General features: G+C 47.5%; 2 protein-coding genes across 3 annotated transcripts; one reads left to right on the top strand and one right to left on the bottom strand.

Moving 5' to 3' along the window:
- The first annotated feature begins 2,255 nt into the window (after positions 1-2,255).
- Positions 2,256-14,817, top strand: LSM14B (LSM family member 14B). 2 transcript variants are annotated; one of them, XM_042884710.1, is made up of 10 exons: positions 2,256-2,416; positions 6,515-6,678; positions 6,999-7,134; positions 7,590-7,706; positions 9,516-9,686; positions 9,803-9,880; positions 10,903-11,073; positions 11,248-11,401; positions 12,939-13,118; positions 13,503-14,817. In XM_042884710.1, the coding sequence occupies exons 1-9, from the start codon at positions 2,296-2,298 to the stop codon at positions 13,108-13,110; spliced, it is 1,284 nt and encodes a 427-aa protein (XP_042740644.1). In that variant the 5' UTR covers positions 2,256-2,295; the 3' UTR covers positions 13,111-13,118; positions 13,503-14,817. The 2 variants fall into 2 exon arrangements, with proteins under 2 accessions (XP_042740644.1, XP_042740645.1); XM_042884711.1 differs by lacking the exon at positions 7,590-7,706.
- A 1,577-nt stretch (positions 14,818-16,394) lies between these two features.
- PSMA7 (proteasome 20S subunit alpha 7) lies at positions 16,395-21,638 on the bottom strand. The gene is made up of 7 exons (XM_042884712.1): positions 21,474-21,638; positions 20,376-20,502; positions 19,264-19,388; positions 17,978-18,100; positions 17,531-17,650; positions 16,896-16,958; positions 16,395-16,634 (listed from the first exon to the last, which is right to left on the bottom strand). Exons 1-7 carry the CDS (start codon positions 21,567-21,569, stop codon positions 16,542-16,544), a joined length of 747 nt encoding a protein of 248 aa, XP_042740646.1. The 5' UTR covers positions 21,570-21,638; the 3' UTR covers positions 16,395-16,541.
- Between the last annotated feature and the right edge of the window lie 7 nt (positions 21,639-21,645).

Genomic DNA, 21,645 nt, shown 5'->3' with positions numbered 1-21,645 from the left:
AATGTACACTTCAATACAAAAGTATAGATACAGCGAAAACTTCATCTCAAATAATGAAACTCTGTCCTACAAAGAGTGTGCATCTACAAAACTCAGCCAACGTCCTCCTTTTATGTTTGTATTTCTTACAGTCAGACATGCGTCTAGCCCCTAGTTTTATGTTTTTGTTGTCCTTTTTTATATTTTAATTAAAAATATATTTAAAAGTTTTGTTACTTACATACATTCACTATTTTATACATTTTATATGCATCCCCAAGACAATTGCTCTTCACTCAGTGAGGCCCAGGCAAGTCAAAAAGTCGAATACCCCTGTCCTAGGGTGTATGTGTGTCTGCCTTTATATAATTTGCTCTGTTTGCCATATCCACTTTAATTTTCCCCAATTTCCACACTAACCTATTTTTCTTCTTCTTCACTCCCTTTTAAGACTGTAGCCTTCCATGTGCCATCTCTGGTTATTTCTCCCCCTGCCAACTTCTAAAATGTGTAGAGAAGCATAAAAGAAATTACCACCTCTTTCAGATAGTCATCTGAGGTACCTCAGCTACTGAGGTAATTAATTACAAGAGTATCTTCCAGAGTCAGGCCAATTAATGGCCATGATGATTACAACTAAAATTCCATACGGTTACACATCTCTCCTTACCTGTCAGCAGTTTATGCCACATTTGTGCATTGTTATCACACTGTCTCCTTTCAGGATCCCCATGGTTGTTTAGGTAAGGGATGTACTGCCATAAAATATATATATATATACACACACACACATATATACATAAATTTGAGAATACAAACCAGAAGAGAAAGTCCTACTGTTCCACCTTTGGTTATACTATCTGTCCTAACATCATTGTTACCCATTTTTTGTGTCTGCCTCTGAACTCAGCATTTATTATTATTATTGTTATTGTTTTTATTGTTATTTTTCCCCCTACCTTTTCTCAATCTGAACAGTTCCACATTCTCAGAACAGACACTCCTCACGTAAGGAGGCCACACGAGTCTTTTCATCAGGGAAGATTTCAATCAATACTTCGCCCAGCGAAGGGCACCATTTACAGCACGCACTAAGAAGGGATCTTTGGCTCCGTTGTACCTCATGCTGAGGTAAACACCTACGGACAGGCAGGCTGACCTCAAAGGCCAACCTTGTTCCAGAACGCAGCTCACCCAACCCGCATACAGGCGGACAGAATCCTTTATATTTTTTTCTATTTTAGCAACCGTCTCCAAGCAGAGTCGCTGCAAATCGAACAAGAGAAAGTCCGCCCGTTTGTTCGCGGGAGAAAGCGAGGAAGGCGCGTTCCGCGCGCAGCGGAGGGCAGAGGGCAGCCGCAGAGCCGCGGTGCGCGGGAAGCGGAGCTTTGTGTCGGGGAGCCGAAGCCGCGGACTGCAGGCAGTGGCTTTGGGGCGGCAGCCGTGTAACCGAGGGACGGCCGTGCGCAGCCCCACCGAACGGCGCTTCACAGCGGCTCCCGCCGTGCCCTCTGCAGCTGCCGCTTCTGAACCCCGTTTGCCTCGCTCAAATCGCCGAGATGCGCGCACTGCGACCCGCCGCCTTCACCTCCTGCAGCTGCCTGCCAGATGTCCGAGCTGACCGCAGATGGCCGAGAGGGGCTGCGAGAGTCCCCGGGGAGCAGAGCCGAGAGCTCCCGGCCCGCCTACCTGCGGGACCCCACGCCGAACAAAGCGCAGAGCTGCGCCTGCGGCACCGGCACGGCACAACGCCGGCACGGCGGGGACGGAGCGGAGCGCTGCCGCCCTGTGCGCAAACAGCGGCGGAACGGCTCGGGGCCGCCCGCGGTATAGCGGGAGGGGCTTCCAGCGCGGGAAAGCTGCCCTCACACGGAGACGGGCTGCGGGGGAAGCTGAGGCTCCGTAACAAACCCTCCCGGCTCGGCCCCGTCACCGCACGGCTCCGCCCCACCACACTCGGCCGCGGCGGGAAGGCCGCGATCTCTCGCCTCGCCTCGCCCCACCCCTACCGCCCCGCCCGCGCGCACGTGGCAGCCCCCGTCACGTGACGCGGGCCCCGGGTTTCCCCCCTCCTCCCCCCGCTCCCTCCCCTCTCCTCCCCGCACCCTTCGCGTCTGACCCCGTCTCCCGTCTGGTCAATAGCGGGCGGTAATCGCGCATGCGCGGCGCTCCCGCAGCACGCCCCCGCTCCGCGCCCCCCGCCGCCCGTCTCCCTCCGCCCTGCTTAAGGCGCGCGCGGCGGGGCTCCCGTCTCCGCAGTGTGCGTGGGCGGGCGCTGCAGCCACCCGCGCGGCCGCGGCCCCTCGGAGCGCCGCCATGAGCTCGGGGACCCCGTATATCGGCAGCAAGATCAGCCTCATCTCCAAGGCGCAGATCCGCTATGAGGGCATCCTTTACACCATCGACACCGAGAACTCCACCGTGGCCTTGGCGAAGGGTGAGCGCGGCCCGGGCCCGAGGGGAGCGGCGAGGCGGTGCGGGGGGGGGGCGCGGGGCCGAACAATGCGGCCGGGCGCTCCTGCGGGCCGGGGCGGGCTGCGCGGAGCCGGGGGCGGGAGCGGCTCGCCTCCAGCGGCGCGAGCTGCCGGTGAGTCAGCACTGGAGGCCGCGCGGGCGGGCGGGGGTTCCCCGCGAGGAGATCCGCCGTCCGCCTGAGGTTCCCTTCTTCGCTGGGAAAGCAGCCGTGCCGTGGCCGTTCCGGCTCCCGGCGCTCACGTCGGAAAATGAACGCGGTGTATGCTCGGGCTGCCTTTCCCAGCGCGGGGCCCGGCGGGTTACGGCAGAGCCGCGGCGGCCGCCTTTGTTCGTGCCCGGATCGATATCCGCGCTGCGAGGCGCGATGCCCGCACGTGGGCGCGAAGCTTCGCACCCGGCGCCGCTCCGCTCCCCGGCAGGAACGGCAATGTGCGTCTGGTTGGCTGGTGTGGTTTGGAATCGATGGCCACCTGTGCTGGGAGCTCCTGTGTTTGCTATCAGAAAAGCCTGCTCTATCTTGTTTAGTCTCTCAGGCAAGGTCTTGTTTTTATACTGCTTTTGCTGCACAGATTGGCTGTTCCAGCTAATGTCTGTTGTTCCTTTCCCCGAGCTTTGTCTTTCTCTGTTCTGTGAGTTCAAATCTTCATGGTAGCCTTCGACAGCCCATCAGGATCGTTCAGAAGCCAAGTATCTTTTGTCTCTCGAGTCTGTCTGCTAGAATTATTGCCTTCTTCTCAGCTTACTTTAGGCAGCCTATGCCACGACCTGAAATTTCAGTGTCATGATATTGGCATAATACTGGACGCGAACATTTGACACCTATTGGTGTTGGTTCTAAAGCTTAAAATGGGTGTTATCTCAAATTTCCACGAATTAACCTGTCCAAGGCTCTAAAAGCAGCTGTCTCCAGACGTGAAGCACCAGCCTGTGGGAAGGATGCAATCCCTTCGCTGCGTGCAGAGCAAGGCCTTCAGCCTTTGCTCAGCAGAAAGCAGAGCTGGTTTCACACATGGCTCTGGCTTCCTTGTAACACTGCTGCAGAGCTGAAGTGCTGTGTTTTAAAGGTATATGTGATTAAAATGCTTGATGGTGTGGGGAAGTACGTGCCTGGTATAATATCTCTGGCAGCACTTGTATTTATTGGTCTCTTAATGTTCACCTGTGAAGAGCTGGAGTTTTAAGAAGTAGTTACAGTGCGTGGAAAAATGCTTTTTAAACTTCACAGTGCGAAGGCTGGTTGTAGCTCAGGGGGCTTTTTAAAATCAGAGACTTTGTATCAAGATTAGTGTCAGTATTATGAACTTAGCTGTGACAGACATCTCAACACAGCAGCAGTTGGAAACGTGGCATCTCCAAGGGGTTGGGAGCCCTGAACTGTTGATGTGTAGTCAACACTGTTTGGATAAGTAAATTGCCAGGCCCCAAATGCCAATGTTAAAGGTTCAGAAGACCTTAGGATACACTGTATGTACTGCTCTTGTGATTATTTTTTTTGTCATCCTAATGGCATGAAGAACAACTTGGGTTGAAAGGAACTTTGGGGGAAGGAATCTGGTTCAGACTGTTATTCAGAGCAGGCAAACTTCAGTTGATTTGTATGCTATTCCTGTGAAATCTTGACACGTGCAGCAGCTCCTTGGATATCATTCCACGTGCCTAAGTGCTGCAGGACAGCTGTCTGTTTTGTTAGATGCTAAGCTTCACTTATGAGCAATGGCCATAATGCAATACACAATTACCCTCCTGTTCTTAGCGAGCACCACTACCTTACTCCCTGTCCTGCACAAGTCTGAAGGAACCCTAGATTTTAGGCAGGAAATATGTGTAAGAGTTGTTTTCCAGACATCCACTCCTCTTATGCCTCCTGACCCTTCAGTGGTTGAGCTCCACAGAGTCCTGCATGTGAATGCAGGCTGTTGTAAAACACTAGCTGTGGCACAGCGTGGGATTGATTTCCTGTTCGTCTGTAAGCAATAGTCACTGTAAGTTTTCATGGGAGACAGCCCTTCAGACCTCCACAGAAACTCCAGGCTGTGCTTTGTGCTGTGCCAGAAATCATTAAACACTTCAGATACAGGGAGTGGGTGTGCTCCACTCCTGGAGGCCTCGCAAATGCCATCGCTGCTGTTTTGTCTACAATAAGGACATCATTTTTCTACCCTTCTAGTTACAGACCTTGGGACCAGGCAACTGAAAGGCTGCCTGAACAGCTCTGGACTTTACAGCTCATGTGTTTCTCTAACTGGAAGCCAGCAGGCTGATCCTGGTGCTGAGAAGTCGTGTTTTGAGCTAGCTGTGGGGTTCTGCAGTAGCTCCTGGTTGGCTTTAGCATATGCTGCCATGAGCTGTATGCTGTAATAAGCTAATCTTGAACAGGAATATCAGTGGTATGGTTCGTGTCTAAAAGTCTGTGAGTATCGCTTTCAGTTGATAATCTGCTTCTAGTTGACTGGGTTGCAGCTGTAATACGATCAAACAGCAGCTGGAGAGCTAAAATAACTTAGAGGTTTTTATACCATAGTTACTAATGGAAGGCTGTGTTTGAGGGAAGCAACTGACAGTTTATACTTGCACCAGTTAGGTATGAGCTGAGGTACCAAAGAGCAACGGTGAAATGGGACAGTTTGGCATTGACCTGCTGTACACTGAGCTAATGCTCCTTGTAAGCTCATCTCCACGTGGAACAGATGGAACCTGAAGATTGCTTGCAGCATTAGATGCTGCTTTTAGGGAAACCACCTGAAGGCAGCTCCTCATCTGAGGACTGCTTCTGATGAGTATTCCACCTACAAAGCATCAGCACCCATGATAAGTCAGTATGCCTGCAGGATGCTGGGAATGCTAAGCAGTGGGGTTGAGTTGATCCAATTCTTGCTACCCTTTATCTGGGGGAGCTGCAGTGCCTCCCTGTCCTTTATCATCCACCTGACAAGGCCGTTTGCACTTATCTTTCCTGCTCTGAAGTGGGAGCTGCAGCTGGCTGGCACAGGACTGCAGGCTGTGGTACAGCAGGTCTTTGCAAAGGGGCTGTTCAGGATGGAGTTTGTAAAGGTGCTGTCAAACTCAGTGTGTCCTGGCTCAAAGTTTGAATGCGTCTCTGGTAACCTGTTGGAACTGGCTGATGCAACTCCGGTCTGGAGCTCTTCCACTGCCAAAAAGCATATATCAAGCTAATATGTGCTGGTGCTTATCTGAACTGGCAAAGCTTCATAAAGGCAGAGAACTATGCTAGCAGACTTGATAGACTTCTGTAAAGTGTAGAAGGAAGTCTCTATACATGTAGATCCTGCACGTTCTCTAGTCTGTTTCATACTCTGGTTTTTGGTGTGACTGCCACTTGTTTTCCTGCACTAACAAAGTAGAAAGTCTGAATCTGACCTCCTCCTGTTTCATGGGTTGAGTTAATTTATGCTCCTCCCTGGTGGGCACGCAGTCAATTACAGCCTTCTTTCCCACTGCAAAGTAGAACATCATCCTGATAGTACCTGCACAAGTGCTCTGATAGCTGAGACTTGGTGAAGCTTCAGTAGGCACTAAGGTTATCACTTAAAGCTTTCTAAATATGAAACCATTGGCATAGAGAGAATTTAAATGGGAAGCTCTTATGCAGATAGACAATTTGCTATTAATAAATATGAAAACAAAGGTATGGATTTGAGCTCTAAAGCCACTGAGGAACTTTTCCCTGCTGCTTCAGAGGCCTCCCTCGTGGTCTGTTGTGGTGGCAGTTGTCTCAAGTTGGATGTATATATGGGACAGGATCTGGGCAGAAGCGCTGACTATGGCAGTATAGCAGTGTGGGCAAGTCCTCAGTTTTGCAGTAGACTGCTTCATTCCAACTGGTTTATCATCCTGGCCTTCCATTTATGCAGGCTGCTAGAAGATTTGGTCTTTGGGAACAGATGTGTGGGATATGGGGGGGGCTGGGACTTGAAAGGTAACCTACTTTTTTGTTACTTTTGGCAGGCATTGTAGGAGTACTTCCTAATTTTGTAAGTCTTAACTTGTATAACGTTGCAAAGATAATGCTGAACTAACAGCAATCTCTCCAATGCTGAAGTGCGATCCTTTGGTACCGAAGACCGGCCCACAGACAGACCTGCTCCTCCAAGGGAAGAGATCTATGAGTACATTATTTTTCGAGGAAGTGACATCAAAGACATCACTGTCTGTGAACCTCCGAAAGCTCAGCATACCCTGCCACAGGATCCTGCCATTGTTCAGGTAAGTTAGCCTGCAGTGTAGGTAGATGTGGTGGAACACTGATGAAAGGCTGCGTTTGGTATCAAATTATAAAAACGGAGTCATTGTCTCCAGGAATCTTCAGATTTTTGGGAGCGTTCTGAATTGCATTTCTGTGTTTAAAATAATGGTAGTAGGGCTTCAGTCAACAGAACTGCAGCTAGTGTAGCAGCTGAGAATGCAGGTAAGGGCTGCAGTGTTTGCTTGAGTCGTAACAGTGCTGTACTTGAAGTAAAGAATCGCTGCCGAAGCAAGGTGACTTCTGGATGCTGTAAATGGAAATGTGCTTTGTCTTGTTGCAGTCTTCACTGGGCTCTGCCTCTACGTCATCCTTTCAGCCACATGTGCCTTACAGCCCATTTAGAGGTATGCCACCTTACAGCCAACTTGCTGCCAGCTCTTTACTTAGCCAGCAGTACGCAGCTTCATTAGGTTTAGGTAAGTAAAAGCTTTCTTTGCTAAAATAAAGGTACAGTCTTTGTATGCAGCTACACTGGAGCCACATAGCAGTAACTGATAATGAGTTCCATACTGAATGTCAGGCTGCAAGAAGCAGTGAATAAGTAGTTAAAAACTTTGCAATGTTCTTATAGCAAGGAGGCCCATCTTTCACTTATGCACATGTACCCAAGAAAGAAACTAAAGAGCTGAAGCTTCTCTCTGAAAGTAATACGAATAACAAACAGTTGAGGTCAGTTCATTTCTGGTCTGACATAGCTCACATGCACAACCCATGTGTGAAAAGAGCTTGTGTTCCAAAAGAGAACTAAATAAGCTGCTCTAAAGCTGTTCTAGAGATTCTTGTATCTCTTTCCAAGTCCTCCAGATGTTACACAACCTTGTATCTTATCCATATATCTTTTTGCTTTCTCTTCTTCCCTCTATCTCTTTAGAGAAATTGGTAAGCCCTCCAGCATCAGCAGCTGCTTCCAGTCCTAGTTCTTCTCCGTCTCCACAACCTGTTTCAGAGCCTGACATGTCTTCAGAGCCCCATCAGCTCTCTTCCAAGGGTAACAGCAGTTTGAGGACTCCAAATATTTGGAAGAACTGCATGGCACTTGAAAATATGTTCTTGTTAACCCCCTCCTAGAATGATAGTACTTACATGGGTAATGCTAGTGAAATGAGTTTGTTCTTGGCTGTTGTTGCTTTTCATCACATGAAGCATTACTTCCTCCTGCTCTAGAAGTATCAGTTAGAGAGACAGGAGAATGGAAAAAGTAAAGAATCCTGAAAGAATGTGGATCCTCCTGTGTAAGTATCAGGAGAGGGGTGAGGTTTAGGGATGTCGTGCTGCATCCTCCCTAGGAGTATGTGTTAGCTTAGGCATTAGGCAGGGAATTAATTGGCCTTTCCTAGAAAGCCAAGCACACTGCTTAAATCATGGGTGGCCTTACTACTCAAAAATAAACAGGCAGGTAGAAAATTCAGGAATATTCCTGTAATTTAGGAAACTTCAGGATGTGTTTCATGCATGATGGGGCAATGTACCTTATAAAGATTGCCAGCTAGTGAGGCATAACTAACAGTGAGCAATTTTAGGTGTGGTAAGCAGAGGTAACATAGTTCTGGGTGCTTGCTTCTGTGCTTAAGAACTTTTGAAGGAGTTTGAGTAGAGATAACTAGCCTGACCCATCTTCAGAGCAGAGAGACCAGGTGCAGCCTGCGTTTAAACATGGTAATTAGTTAAATCTGTTTTTAAATTAGCATGTATGGTTGTGTTGGCATGAAACTTCCCACTTTCTGTTTGGCCATCTGTCTGTATGTGCTTTCTCAATTTTCGTACTGAGCTTTGAAACTGTTGTTGAACTTGCGCAGCGGCTTTGTGCTACTGAATAATCCTTAGGCTGTGTCTGTCCTCCTTGCAAGTTTTCCAGGTGTGCATAACTGGGAAGCTGCATGATGTTACCTACTGGGTTTATCTCAGGTGGACTTGGGTGACCCAGAAGTGTCAGTGGCTTGGTTTGTGTGTACCCTTCAGCTTTTTCACTTTTCTTGCTCTTTAAGTGTATTCAGTTAAAGTTTGCTTCCAAGCAGTTTTTATGCATAACTACAAAAGCCTGTAGCTCCAAAACTTCTAATTAAATCTAGAATGCAGTTTTTCTTCTGAGTACTGAAGACTGTCACTTTCTAAAATAAATGGTGTAAGGTATACCAAACCATGAAAAGTATTTACGTGTTTTGTAGTGTGAATAAATAAGCCTGGATGGAAGAGCAACAGAAGTCTTGGGTAACACTTTGGCCTTGACCAAGAAGGAATTTAAAAGGGTAACTTTGAGATCTGGTCTGGTTTCAGGTTTTCTTTGTCTGAAAGCTAACAATAAGCAATGACAGTACTTCAAGTAATCAAAGGGCTTCTAAAAATGGCTTACAAAATGGGATACATAGCTGAGGTGACGAGGCTTTAGCAGCAAACTTTTTTTTTTTTTAGACAAAGTGGGGAAGCCTTCTGGAGCAACTTCAGAATGGTCGTGTTTTGCTTCAGATTAATGTAAAGTACAATCCATAACCAGAGATGCAGCTAGAAATTTGATTTTCTTATCAGCTCTCTATAGGAGACTGACCTGGCTTGTTTGTCTGAAGTGTCTAATTTGATTTAAGAAATAAACGGGTAGTTTTTCTGATGTAAGGCTCTGGATTTGTGAGCTGAGAACTCTGGCAGTAGTGCTTTCCCTACATGCCACTTAAACGTAGCTCGTAATGATAAACAACCAAGGTTTTGAGTAACTGTGGTCGATGTTTGCTCTGTAGAAGTGGGCAGGGCTTGAATAACGCTGGGTGCTTTCTGAGGAGCACTCAGTCATTGCAGTTCTTTCCAGGTGCTGGCTTCCCTTCCGTTCACCCTGTCCGCAAGAGCCCCATGGTAGAGCAGGCTGTCCAGACCGGCCCCGTGGACAGCATCCATTCACAGAAGCCACTGCCAGTGAAAGTAACTCCAGGGGTGCAACGCAACGGCCGGCAGGTTCCACAGAGCAGCACCAAGACAGCTGGTGTGTATGGACTGCTTTACAGTGCTGTTCTCAAGTGTCGTTCAGGGGTTCATAGCAAGGCCAGACTGCTTTGCTCTTGTTCTTGTGTGCCTTGAAGTTTCTTTCTTGTTCTGTAGATACAGTTCCAGCAACGCCTGTACAGACCCAAGGGCAGGTGAATGATGAGAACAGAAGGCCCCAGAGGAGAAGATCAGGTAGGCAATAGCACACAGACACTTGTTCTGGTTTGTAAAGGCAAATACTGCTGCATCAGTGAAGCGTTGTTGGACAGAAGGCTAAGAGCAAAGAAAGGCTTCATGAGTCTTTGGCCAGGTAGGGATGGTTCTCCAACAAAGTAAGCTCTGGAGCCACAGAAATACAGAACCACCAAAATCCTGGTGCCCTCTGGGCGCTGGAGATAAATTGTTTTGTTTTGTTTAAAAACTGACAGCAATAACTGGATTGCTCTGAAACCTGTTGTGTCGTCTTATTGGGAAGGGCAGCCTGCTTAAGATATCTAGTGTTGTTTCAAATTAAAAGAACTATGGAGTCATTGCTTCTCTAGAATGAAACTTTTATCTTGAGATGACTAGTTAAGCATAGGACAAAGCAAAGTGAAGCCAAGTTCAACTAGAGATCCTTCCCAAACAAAGTGAAGAAAGGTAGGAAGCAGAAGTTGAGATCAGTTTTCAAACTAGTTTGAAGGCAGCGCTGTGGAAGGGAGGCTGCAAGTTTGGTGTTTTTCTTTCCAAAAAGAAGCTGACAGTTTCTTTATGTGGTTTCTGCTTTACAATTAAGTATGCATCCCTTTGTGGGCTGGTGAGTCTTAGGTAGGTTTTCCAAAACCAATGATCTGTTCATCTCAATCAGGACAGGTTTGTGGACCAGTTATAGTAACATGTTAGCAGATGAGTAGCAAATAGAGTTCATAGCCCCTGTACCTTTCCCTCAACTTTACTTGAGGTGCTGCTCTTATTTTTTTCTTTTCCAACTGGAAGAAAAGTTGGATGTGTTTTGGTGGTAAGGCTGACAGCAGGAATGCTTTCCAGACAGTTAAAATGTTGCTGTAATGTGTATCCTATAGCCCTTCAGAAGTTACTTTCAAAGAGGTGTGACCTAACCATGGGACTGGAAGCCAAGATTCTGAGTTCTAGTCCTGGTTTTCTCTGGTCTTGAGGAAGTCATTTAACTTCCCTTAATTTAACGTTACCAAGTGTTTTAACTCTCCTGCTTTCAGGAAACAGGGGAAACAGGAGAACCAGAAATCGTTCTAGAGGACAAAACAGACCAACTGCTGTGAAGGAAAATACAATAAAGTTTGAAGGTGACTTCGACTTTGAAAGTGCAAATGCACAATTCAACAGAGAGGAGCTTGATAAAGAATTCAAGAAGAAACTAAACTTCAAAGGTTTGTAGCTTCTTTAAATATGAGGTGCTGAGTAGTAAGCCTTGCATAGAAAACTCATTCTGAGAAACTGCATCGTTACGTGTGGCAGCATCTCAGATTTTGTTTGAAGGACCAAGGGAACAGATGGGTCTTCAGAATGCCTCAAAGAAGTGTAATGCATTGTATTATCTTCAGATGACAAAGCAGAGACAGAGGAAGAGAAAGGGGACCCTGGAGTGGCAACTCAGAACAACGATGGCAGTGCAGAGGAGGACCTTCTGGGACCCAACTGCTACTACGATAAATCCAAGTCTTTCTTTGACAACATCTCCTCAGAACTGAAGTCTAGGTGAGTATTTCTTTAAGCTTGCTTTTTTTTTTTTTCTGCCTTAGCCATAATCCTAGATGTGTAACATGGTGCAACTTTCTAGAAGTCTCAGAATGCAAGAAGAAAATGTGATGAAATCAAAACAGGTTTTAGAAGGGAGTGTTGTCACACACTTGATGCATCACTGATGATGTTACCAAGCTTCGTGCAGTGAGACCAAACAAATAGCAGTAAGTTCAGTTGCACTCATACATTTCCCCCAACAAGGATACACAGATCACTAATTATCAGATAGCACAGTTGATGTGGAAGGAAGCACAAAGATAAGTGTGCAACTGCCTAAACTTCAGGGCTACCAAGGAGATGAAGCAGGTTGGTAAGGGCACTGTTCAAATGGCTCCTGAACCCTGACTGACATGGAGATCAACCAGCTCACTAGGAAGCCTGTTTCAGTGCTTGACCACCTTTCTGGTGAAGACAGTATCTATAGAAGTCTTGCCTGGCATGCGTGTATGCTGTTCCCATGTGTCCTGTCACTGATTATGAGGAAAAGAGTCTCTGTGCTCTCTTATTTTCCCTCCCCAGGAAGTTATGGAGAGCAATGGCGTTACTTGGTCTCCTTGTCTGCAAACTAGACAAGCAGGGCCTCAGCTGTTCCTCATGGGATGTGTGCTTTGGCCCTTTTACCAGCTTTGTCCCTTGGGTGCATTCAAGTATCTTAATGTTTTTATATTGTGGAGACCATAGTTGCCAATAATATTCAAAGTGAGGCCGTACCAATGCTAAATACAGTGGGGGAATCACCTCTGCTGGCTGGCTGTGCTGTATTTAATGCATCCCATTCTGTTTCCTAGTCCTGACTTTGAACCCATAGAATAAAGTCTTTAAAATCACATTTGTGGGAGGAGGCAACAGACTCATGCTGTGCTGAAGATGGTGCAACTTGCAGACAGGAGCAAGCTAAGCCTGGAGTTTGGGCAGGTCTGTCTGTAGAAGCATCAAATTAAGTACTGCAAATATTAATGAGAGGCTTCATCTGCTGCTGCTGCTGTCTTTTGGTGGCATGAGCAGCCTGATGAAGTTAAACTTCCTTTTAATGTCAGTGTGTAAAATTCCCTTGGTGTTTCTGCTTCCTTTTAGCAAAGCTTTCTTCCAGGTGTTTACCATAAGGCAGTATTTGGGTAGGCAGGTTCTGGGTAGGAATTAAGACTGGTGCTCTGAGGCTGTTCCAGTAACTGAACCTCAGCTGTGACAGGGCTGCCTTCCCAGGAGTCCAGAGAGGCTTCATGGGATTCAAGTTTGTGTTTGCCAAGAAAACAAGACTGGGTGTGAGATGCTACTGAGTCCTCATGCGAGCATATTTTAAGTCTTTCCACAGTTCTCTGGTCTGGAAGTAGCATGTAAAAGCCAACAGCTGTCACTTCCAAAAAGCCCACATTTAGCAGAGGAACTGAATTCGTGTTTTCATGCTGCAGCAGTTCTTGTTGTAGTGGCAGTCAGGAAAACAGGGTTGGGGTTATTGAATGTCTGTATTAAATCTGAATGCAGTCCCATTCAGTTCTAGACGCACCACGTGGGCTGAAGAAAGGAAACTCAATACTGAGACGTTTGGAGTGTCAGGACGGTTCCTTCGTGGCCGCAGCTTTCGTGGTGGGTTTCGAGGTGGAAGGGGCAGCGGAGCAGCAAGGAGGAGCCAAACCACTCACAGAGCTGGTACTGGCAGAGTGTAACTTCACAGGTAAACTGCGTTTTCTTTCTTTAGCTGTTAATAGCTGCTCTCCCTAACCAGAGCATCCCTTATCTTATCCCTTCTTATCCCTTACCTGAGCTTTCTGTGCAACCTCCTCTTGCTCTCCGGTCCTGCAGGTAAATGAAAAGTAGTTCTTTATCATCTCTTAACTGTTCATCCATCTTTCTAAGTGATGGAAGGAAATACAAGCAGTTCTAGCACGTTGATTCATCTATTGGCTCCTGGGGCTCACCTCTGCAAAAACCAAGAGCTGTTTGTTTCAGCTGAGACTTTCTAGCTGAACATTTTAATTGATATGTAGGCATGAGCTTTTGCTTTTTCTTGGGGCAATCCTCTGGATATCAAATCTAATTCTACCTTTTTCCTGCGTAGGTTCTAACATCTCTCCTGAGAGGATGAAAATGTACATAGAAAACAACTGACTGCTGCACTAATGTGGGAAAATGGTTCATATTGTTTACCGTCTCAGCTCAAATGACAGAACTTCATGTACTACTGCTTATATTCTGGACTTACTTTGGACCAGCAACAGTCAGCTGGAATATTCTTTGGAAGAGGGAATGTGTTCAGGGGTACCTTCTTCAGGGTGTCTTTTCGTTTGTTTTTGTTTTTTTAAGTGCAGATTAACTTACATGGTTCTTCTTTCGGGTCTCTCAAAGGCTGCTGTAGTCTAAGCATAAAGTCAGACTCCTTTTCTGAACCCTGAAGAAGCTAAATCATGGTATTTTAACATGGAACCAAAGCTCACTTGAAATAAACCAGCTAACTTGTTTGTTCTGAGTAACCAAATGGATTCTTTGGTGCTGCTGGTCTTGCTGTACTCAGCAGCGTGTGTGGAGTAGCACTTGGTATCTGAAAGAATGGACTCCTGGTGCCGAGGAGTTACGTGTATTGTCACTTGGGAATACTGGATTGTTGCTCATGTAGTGGTGTGAAATGACTGTACGACTGTTTGTTAGCCAGTACTGATGTGGAGGTACTGCAGGCTCTGCGGAGCTGTGCCTCCCTCGAGTTGAAGGGTGCTGGGCACTCCTCCACGGCTCGGAATTCTGCGGGCTCAGGGGGGGATGGATGCAGAGTGCTGTGCCCCAGCAGGACGGGCAGCAGGCGCTGCTGCTTGTGTGCTCGGAGTGCAGAGCCCCTGGCAGCAATTGGCTGCCTGGCAAGGAGCCCGGAGCGCCGGCTTCTTGCCTTGCTTTGTACCTTGTTCGTATAGTGCTAAATGCAAACAGTTCTCTGTACACTAGTAGACTGTGGTGGAACACTATGGAATGTTTTCATTAAACTAGGAATGGGGAGTCCATATAATGAAGCTTAACAGATGGGCATGTTTAATTTTTCCTCTGTACCCCCATACTGTAAATAGTTTAGTTTTTCTTTTGTTTTTAAAATCTGTATGTGGGGAGAGGGGCTGGGAGGGAAGGGGTTACATTTGTTTGCATGAATAAGTGGGTTAAATTGCTATAAGCATGTGTCCCTTTTCTGTTGGTAGGGAATTTTGTTGGAAAAAGCACCTTGATGACTGAACCCCGTACATAGCTAGAATTTTTTAGTTATGCATTGACTTAGGTTACTGTAAAAGCTTGGATTTATTTTTGTAGGACTTTATTGCTAAGAATTAGAGCATAGCAGTGGGGCTGCTCTTTGGAGTAATGTAAATTGTAATTATAATAAACATGTAAATGTTTGACGTTTTCCTGCTATTTTGTTCTGCGTGCAGCTTGGCAGCATCTCTCCATACAACTTGTTGGAGCCCCAAGCAAGGCTGAAATCTAAGAGGAAACTGAGCTGGCCTGGGAAGAGGCACACAGTGTTTAAGAAGGCTGCTGAAGGCTCTGCTACAGCTGCTGCATCGTTCCTGTCACCCTGTGCTCCCTCAGGGGAAGTCTGAGTATCCAACTGAAGGAGTGTTGCTGTTCACAGCACCCAGAGCTCACAGCCAGCACTGGTATAGCTTTACCTGTTTGTTTTGGGTGGCAGTACATCTGTTTGGTGGCCACAGATGCTTTTAGGAGCTGGTCTTTTACCAGCAAGTAGGGTGTGCTGACAGCAGGGCTTGCAGCAGCCCTAGGTGACTCCTTTCTCCAATGGCAAAACAGCTTCTGACACTACAGCATGAAGGTGGAATTGCATTGCCTGTCAGCTGCTGGAGCAGAGTGCCTCTACAGCTTCTGTGTGGCTGTGGTGAAGTGAGAAATCAACACCAAGCTCAATACCACTCCTCTTTATTATTAAGAAGGCACCAGTTCTCTTTCTTCTAGATTCAGTGTCAGGCATGTTGGGCAAATACACCACAGCCTCCATGTGCAGTACTGTACCTGGATCACTGCCCTTGTAGGGAAGAGCTGTCAACAGGAAACAACAGCAGGAAGGCACAACTCCCTCCCTTCCCCAAAAGCTTTACCCCTGTGCTTGCATGAGGCCAGGCTACTTGGAGCTGCCTCAGGCTGCAGCTGGCTATTGAAAGTAAAACTTGCTGTCTGGGTACACAGCCACCTGCCCACAGGGCTTTCATTTTATACAAGTTATTGTTTGGTGAATAGAATGCACACAGCAATGACTTCGGTGTGCAGAGGTAGGCCTCCATCACTTACAGAATGTGATCTACCTCTGCCACAAGAACTGGGCAAAGAGACAGCTGTGAGAGTAGGCAGGTCTGACCAGAACCTGAGCTAGGCACCAAACCTGGGGCATGGTGAAGGGAGGGAGATGGAGGAGGTTAAATACAAAAGGATAAGCTGGAGTAGACCTCTATCCTTGTTTTAGCATGCCTGCAGTTCATGTGAGGCAGTCACTGGTCTACAAAGCCCCTAGTGGGCCATCACACCACAGCTTTATTCTCAGCCGACAATCATGCAATGACCTGCAGGTAGCAATTCAAGCACCGCCTCAGTCGCTTATGATGTGCCTTCAAAACAGTTCTCATGCTCATTTCCCAAACCACTGCAGCCCCAAATCTGCTATAAAACTCACCACAACTGGGGATGAAAAGTGTTTTGTTTTACATCTGGGCCCTGGCCATTTACATTTGAAAATAGTGATGAGGGACAGAGAAAATGTAACTCATTGAAAGCAGCTGTTTTTGCTGAGACAACCACTTCAACAGCAAGAAAGTAAGCGACAACTGAGACTGTTCACTAAGAAAGCTGCCAGGAAGAAAAATGCAACCAGTCTTCATCCTTTAATGGGTCACTACTGCATGGTGTAGCTGATCAAGTCATCTTTAGTGATTAAAATATCAGGAACACACGGATCTTTCTAAAATAAGAGCTTAAAAAAAATCAGTAGGTTTATTGTAGGTCTCCAGAGGGGCACAGTATGAATAAACGGAATGCCTACATCTTGTCTATACAGAACAACCCTTTGCTTCAGTTAAAAAGAAGCAGCTAAGGAGGCGCCGAATTTGGTTCATCATGATGTCTTCTTCTGTTTTTTCTTTTCATTTTCTTCCTTTTCTTTTTCAATTTCAGCAACATACTTCTCAATTTCTTCAGGGCTTAGAATCTAAAGAAAGGAAAACAGCAACCTCTAAGATGCCACTTAAAGAAGATAAAAGTCTCTTGAGTAGCTCTGACACGGCAGGAAAGTGAACAGCTATTTCCAGAGACACAGGTACACTGCAGACACAACGTGCCTTGGCTGCTACTGTTAAACAAATATTTGCCAGTGCACAATGTGAGATGAGGAGTGGAAGTTAGGGCTGATGTACAACAGTGCTATCAGAGAAACTGGCTGCAAAGGGAGAAAAGCCAAAGCAGCCTTTACCTTCAGGGGCTGATCTCTTCTCATAACAGCCAGCTCGATGTTCTTCCCCCCAGACTGCACAACCTGAACAGAAGTTAACACCATTAGGAGCGGGTCCAGTAAACAATTTGAACACCTCTCTTTCAGATCTTTTAGGAAAAACAGCCGTGGAAAAGGAGCACTTCTTTAGCTCCAAGCCCTCTATCCCAGCAGGAGGAAAACCCATCCCCAAAAAGGAGGCATTCCTTTTGGCATCAACGCAGCCTGTTGATGCTTAACTTAAAACCATCACATTTCCACCATCTGAATTTTGATTTAAGCTTTCCTCACCTCAAATTTCAGCACAAAGTCAAAGCATACCGCACGTGGAGTGTAGTATTTTGGTTCATTTATATTCATTGCAAGAACTGAAGTCTTTTTCCCTCCCCTGAGGACTGCAGTTTAACTTCCTCCATGTAAGTTACAGGCACAGTTCTCTGAAGTACTCTGAACCTTAAATGTAACCCCACACCTACAGCAAACAACAAATGCACTTTCCAGAGATCCTTTTGTAATGCTCTGCTGCCACGTGGGTGAAGATTTCAGCATACTCACAATTAGGAAGTTGATCCAAACACGAGGTGAAGGGTGACACAAAGCTCCTGAGGGAGACTCACCTCAAGAAGAGCCTTGATGACAAGCTTAATAGTCAGATCATCTGTTTCAATGGCTTCGTCAGTGTAGTTTTTCTCCAGGAATTCACGTACAGATTTAGCTCCTCTGCCAATGGCATTAGCCTGGAGTGGATGGGGTGGGAAGAAGCTTGGAATTAGCAAGGAATGGGATCTGTACAGTTAGACGATCTGAAACCCTTCTGTGATCACTGTGTTTTTCAGGAGATGGAACGCATTACTTCCCCCACTGCACAAGCAGTCAGCAGTCAGGCACCCCTGTGTACTTGGGAAACAAGAGAACATGGTAAAATTTCCCAAGTAGAGCTTAACTGCACACTGCCACTCCATGCAGATGGATTTGTTCACCTCCTTCTACATCAATCCCTCTTAAAGGAGATGGTAACTCTTCAATATTTCATTACACCTCCAGAAGAGACGGAACCAGCTCACCTTCCAAGCATGGTACGTGCCAGAGGGGTCGGTCTGGTACAGCCGGGGGGTTCCATCAAAGTCAAATCCCACGATCAGAGCAGAGATTCCAAAAGGCCTGCGACCGTTGCTTTGAGTGTACCTCTGCTCAGAAGGAACAGACATGCATTTCACAAGCAGCTCCACGTTAGAGCAGAAAGCAGACATTTGTATGTTACGACCAGGAAAGGCATCAGAAATATTTTCAGGAGGCTTTCTCAGCCAGCTACCTATTGAAGGCAGGATTCCATGTCCTACCAAAGGCCGTAAGCCAAGCAGCTGACGCGGTTACTTCACTTCTCAGCCACTTTTCCTACCATCCACTGAAGTTTTCTGCACCACTGTAACTATCAGGAAGAGACTCTCCTGGCTGCCAGGAGCTGCTGACTGACTGCATGCCTGGGTGCGGTGCTGTCCTTTCACAAGCACGCAGGAGGCTGGGCAGGAGGATGCCATCTGAGCACAAAGCCAGCTTTCAGCAACCATGTGCAACAATTCCATGAATGACAAAGCAGGCTTCGTCTGCCATGGCAGCCAGCTGTAGGAAAGGCGGTGCCACAGCCCTTCTGCTCGCTGCTGCAGCACATCACACACCACAAATGACCATAAGCATGGAGCCCAACAGCAGAGCTGCAAGATTTACTGCTGCTACTTTTAGAGAGATTGCAAGCATGCCAGAATGAAATACACAGATGTGAGATTACTGTAAAGGAACAAAGAGAGATTCTGCTCTGACAGGCTAGTAATGAACATCAGCATCACACTACTATCATCATCACTGTGCTAGCATGTCATAAATAAATTAGACTTTTGCTAATCCCCACTAGCTGCTGAAAATTAGTTCAATACACCAGCAGCAAATGAACAATCTTACCACAGAAGGCAGTTGGGCATATTTTGACCCTGTCATTAATCTTAAATTCATGAATATCAAACTAAGTATACTAAAGTGCTGCCTTAATTTGCTCTCCTCTCATCTCTCCCTGCAATGTCTTAGAAGGGAAACCGGAACAGGAAATGCATCACAGCCACGATGAGAATGAATTAAAGCCACAGATGGGCAGCGTCCCTGGTAACATCACCAGTGTGCTCACGCAGCTGTTACAGGCACTGACTGATTTCATCTTCTGAGGAAAGCTGGCGATCAATCCTCATGTTCTATTACTACATTTTCATTTCCAACAGCCAGCAGCGTTCTGTTGCTTTCTGGCAGCAGAACCACGCGCAGCTCCTGCACAGCATGGACAGAAGGACCCCACACAGCACACCTGCTTCAGGCTGGCGATGTAACGCGTGATGTACTCCACGGTGACCGGATCCTCCACGGTGAGTCTGTGGCTCTGACATTCCACACGAGCTCTGTTTATAACTATTCTGGCATCAGCTGTGAGCCCTGCAATGACAGTGGATTCGCTGTGCTCAACTCATGCTTCACACCACGAGCACAGACAGCTTGTTTTGCTCCAAAAGGCTCACAAGGTCAGTGCTAACAGTGAGGGAAGGAAAGCATACAAGAGGTCATGTCTTCCCAGGTTTGCTGAGCGAGGACATCATTTAAAAGGCAACAGAATTAAGCTAACGAATCAAAATTACATACGTTTTGTTTACAGGTTTCATGATTGTCTGTTAAATAACATGCAATTTGGAACCAGGTAATCAGAATCCCCCTGAGAGACTGGAAGCATTCAATCTAATGGCAGAGCTTCCATTCTCACGTACGGTGGCTGCATTTCTTTTGACAACACCCCTCTCTATAAATCAGCCTATCTGCACAATAAATCTTGTCTAGTTGATGGAACTACAGCAGCATGACGTTAGCTGACAAAAAATGGCCAGCAATGCCATTTTCAGCTGGGAGCCTTGTTTCCAATATAGAGCTCTTCTATAAGCTTGTGAACCCACCTGCACAGATCACAATCCCCAGCTGAGGAAGCAAGGCACACTACATCTCAAAAATCAGTATTTTTGCCTGCTCAAATCAGATCTCCTCTTAAAGCATTATGAATACTGATACAAAGAATTACTTACAGACAGGAGATATCTGCTGAAATGTACACATGTTCACATGAGCTCACATATTGTTGAACACTGTATTTCTATATCTGTGTTGATAATGTTACTTCTCAGTCTTCATCCTCACGTTAAACCTTGTGAATTCTAACCAATATTTCATCCTTATTTAATCACTGGTTCTCCCATATGCCCTATGGACCTATCTACACTTATTTGTAAAAGTGGAAGTAACTGGAAACATGCTCCTTCCCCACAGCCCTCACTCATGCCCTATGAATCTTATACATGCCCTATGAATTCATAACCTTACCCAAAGGCAGCCTAACAACTGCTGCACCAAACCCCACACTCTGCAGGGATCACATACCTGCAAAAGCCATGCAGACATTGTCATCCAGAGCGCAGATCTTCCGTACAGTTCTTTCATCCTGAAGTTTTGCCACAGACTTCTTCTCCACGCCGAGAACAACGATGTCCTTCCCTCTGACTCCAACCTTCAACGCGTTCAAAGAAAAGAGGAAAAAGAAAAGTTAACTTAGGTCCCCTAAACAGGTTGCAGAATACTGGAACGAGGGCCTGGTGGAGAGAAAAAAAACAGCAAAGCAAACATTATAAACTTCAACTTGAAGTACTTTGTTTCCTATTGCCACAGCCCGGGAGAGGACAGATGTAACAAAAATTGCATTCAATTCCTGAGCGCAGTTTCATCAGCTGCTTTCACCAATTTAAACCCGTGTGACTCCTAGCAGATATTCCCACCCTCCTACAACCGCGTTCTCCAATACCAGCACTTTCCTGCAGCCACTGCGGCAGGAGCAGCACTAAAGCCGCCACATCAAACACAGGGGCAGCCTGCCGTAGGTCGCTCCCTCGCCATACCGTAAAAAAACCCAACGCTATCCGGCACTGCTCCTCGTTACGAGGGCCGCCCCGCTGCTGCAGGGCCGGGGCAGCTGTGCTGCAAGGAGCTCCGCGCTACCAGCGGTGCGGACGGCTGCGTCCATCGGCGCTCAGCAGCCGATGCGGGCAGTGCCAGCCGCGCGCCCAGCCGAAGGCCGACGGTTTCCTTCCCGATACACGGGGAAAGCGATCCGTTATTCCCCACGTGGGAAAACTCCTCGTTCATCAGAACCTCGGGGCAACGCGAACACTGAAGGCAGCGGCCACAAAGCCATTCCTACTCGCCTCTCCTCTTTCCCGTCCGCCGGACACCCGCACAGCGCAGCACAGCGCAGCACAGCGCCCAGCAGCGCCGCCCGGCCGCGCGGTTCCGCCGACAGCAGCGCCGATTTCGTGACTCTCCCGTGGCGCCGCCCGGCTCCTGGCGCTCCGTGCGCGCGGGGCCACCGGCGAAGCGGCGGCGCGGCTCCCCGCGGCGCGACGTGCGCAGGGCCTGCCTTCCCTCCCTGCCGCGCCCGCCTCGGCCCCGCGGCGAACCCGGAGCCGCCTTTCTCCCCTCACTCACCGCCGTAGAGCCCTTCTTCACCGCCTCCTGGGCGTACTCCACCTGGAAGAGGTGCCCGTCCGGAGAGAAGACGGTGATGGCCCGGTCGTAGCTCATGGCTGCCGGCCGCGCGCCGCCTCCCTCAAAACAGCACACTCATCCCCCGCCCGCTTCCGGAGTACGCCGACGGCGC

Source organism: Lagopus leucura, unplaced genomic scaffold (assembly GCF_019238085.1).
Source record: "Lagopus leucura isolate 7727_CA_CO unplaced genomic scaffold, USGS_WTPT01 Super-Scaffold_100045, whole genome shotgun sequence".
NCBI classification, from domain to species: domain Eukaryota; kingdom Metazoa; phylum Chordata; class Aves; order Galliformes; family Phasianidae; genus Lagopus; species Lagopus leucura.
The sequence above is the reverse complement of the archived record's forward strand: the minus strand, read 5'-3'. Positions and strand labels throughout refer to the sequence as shown.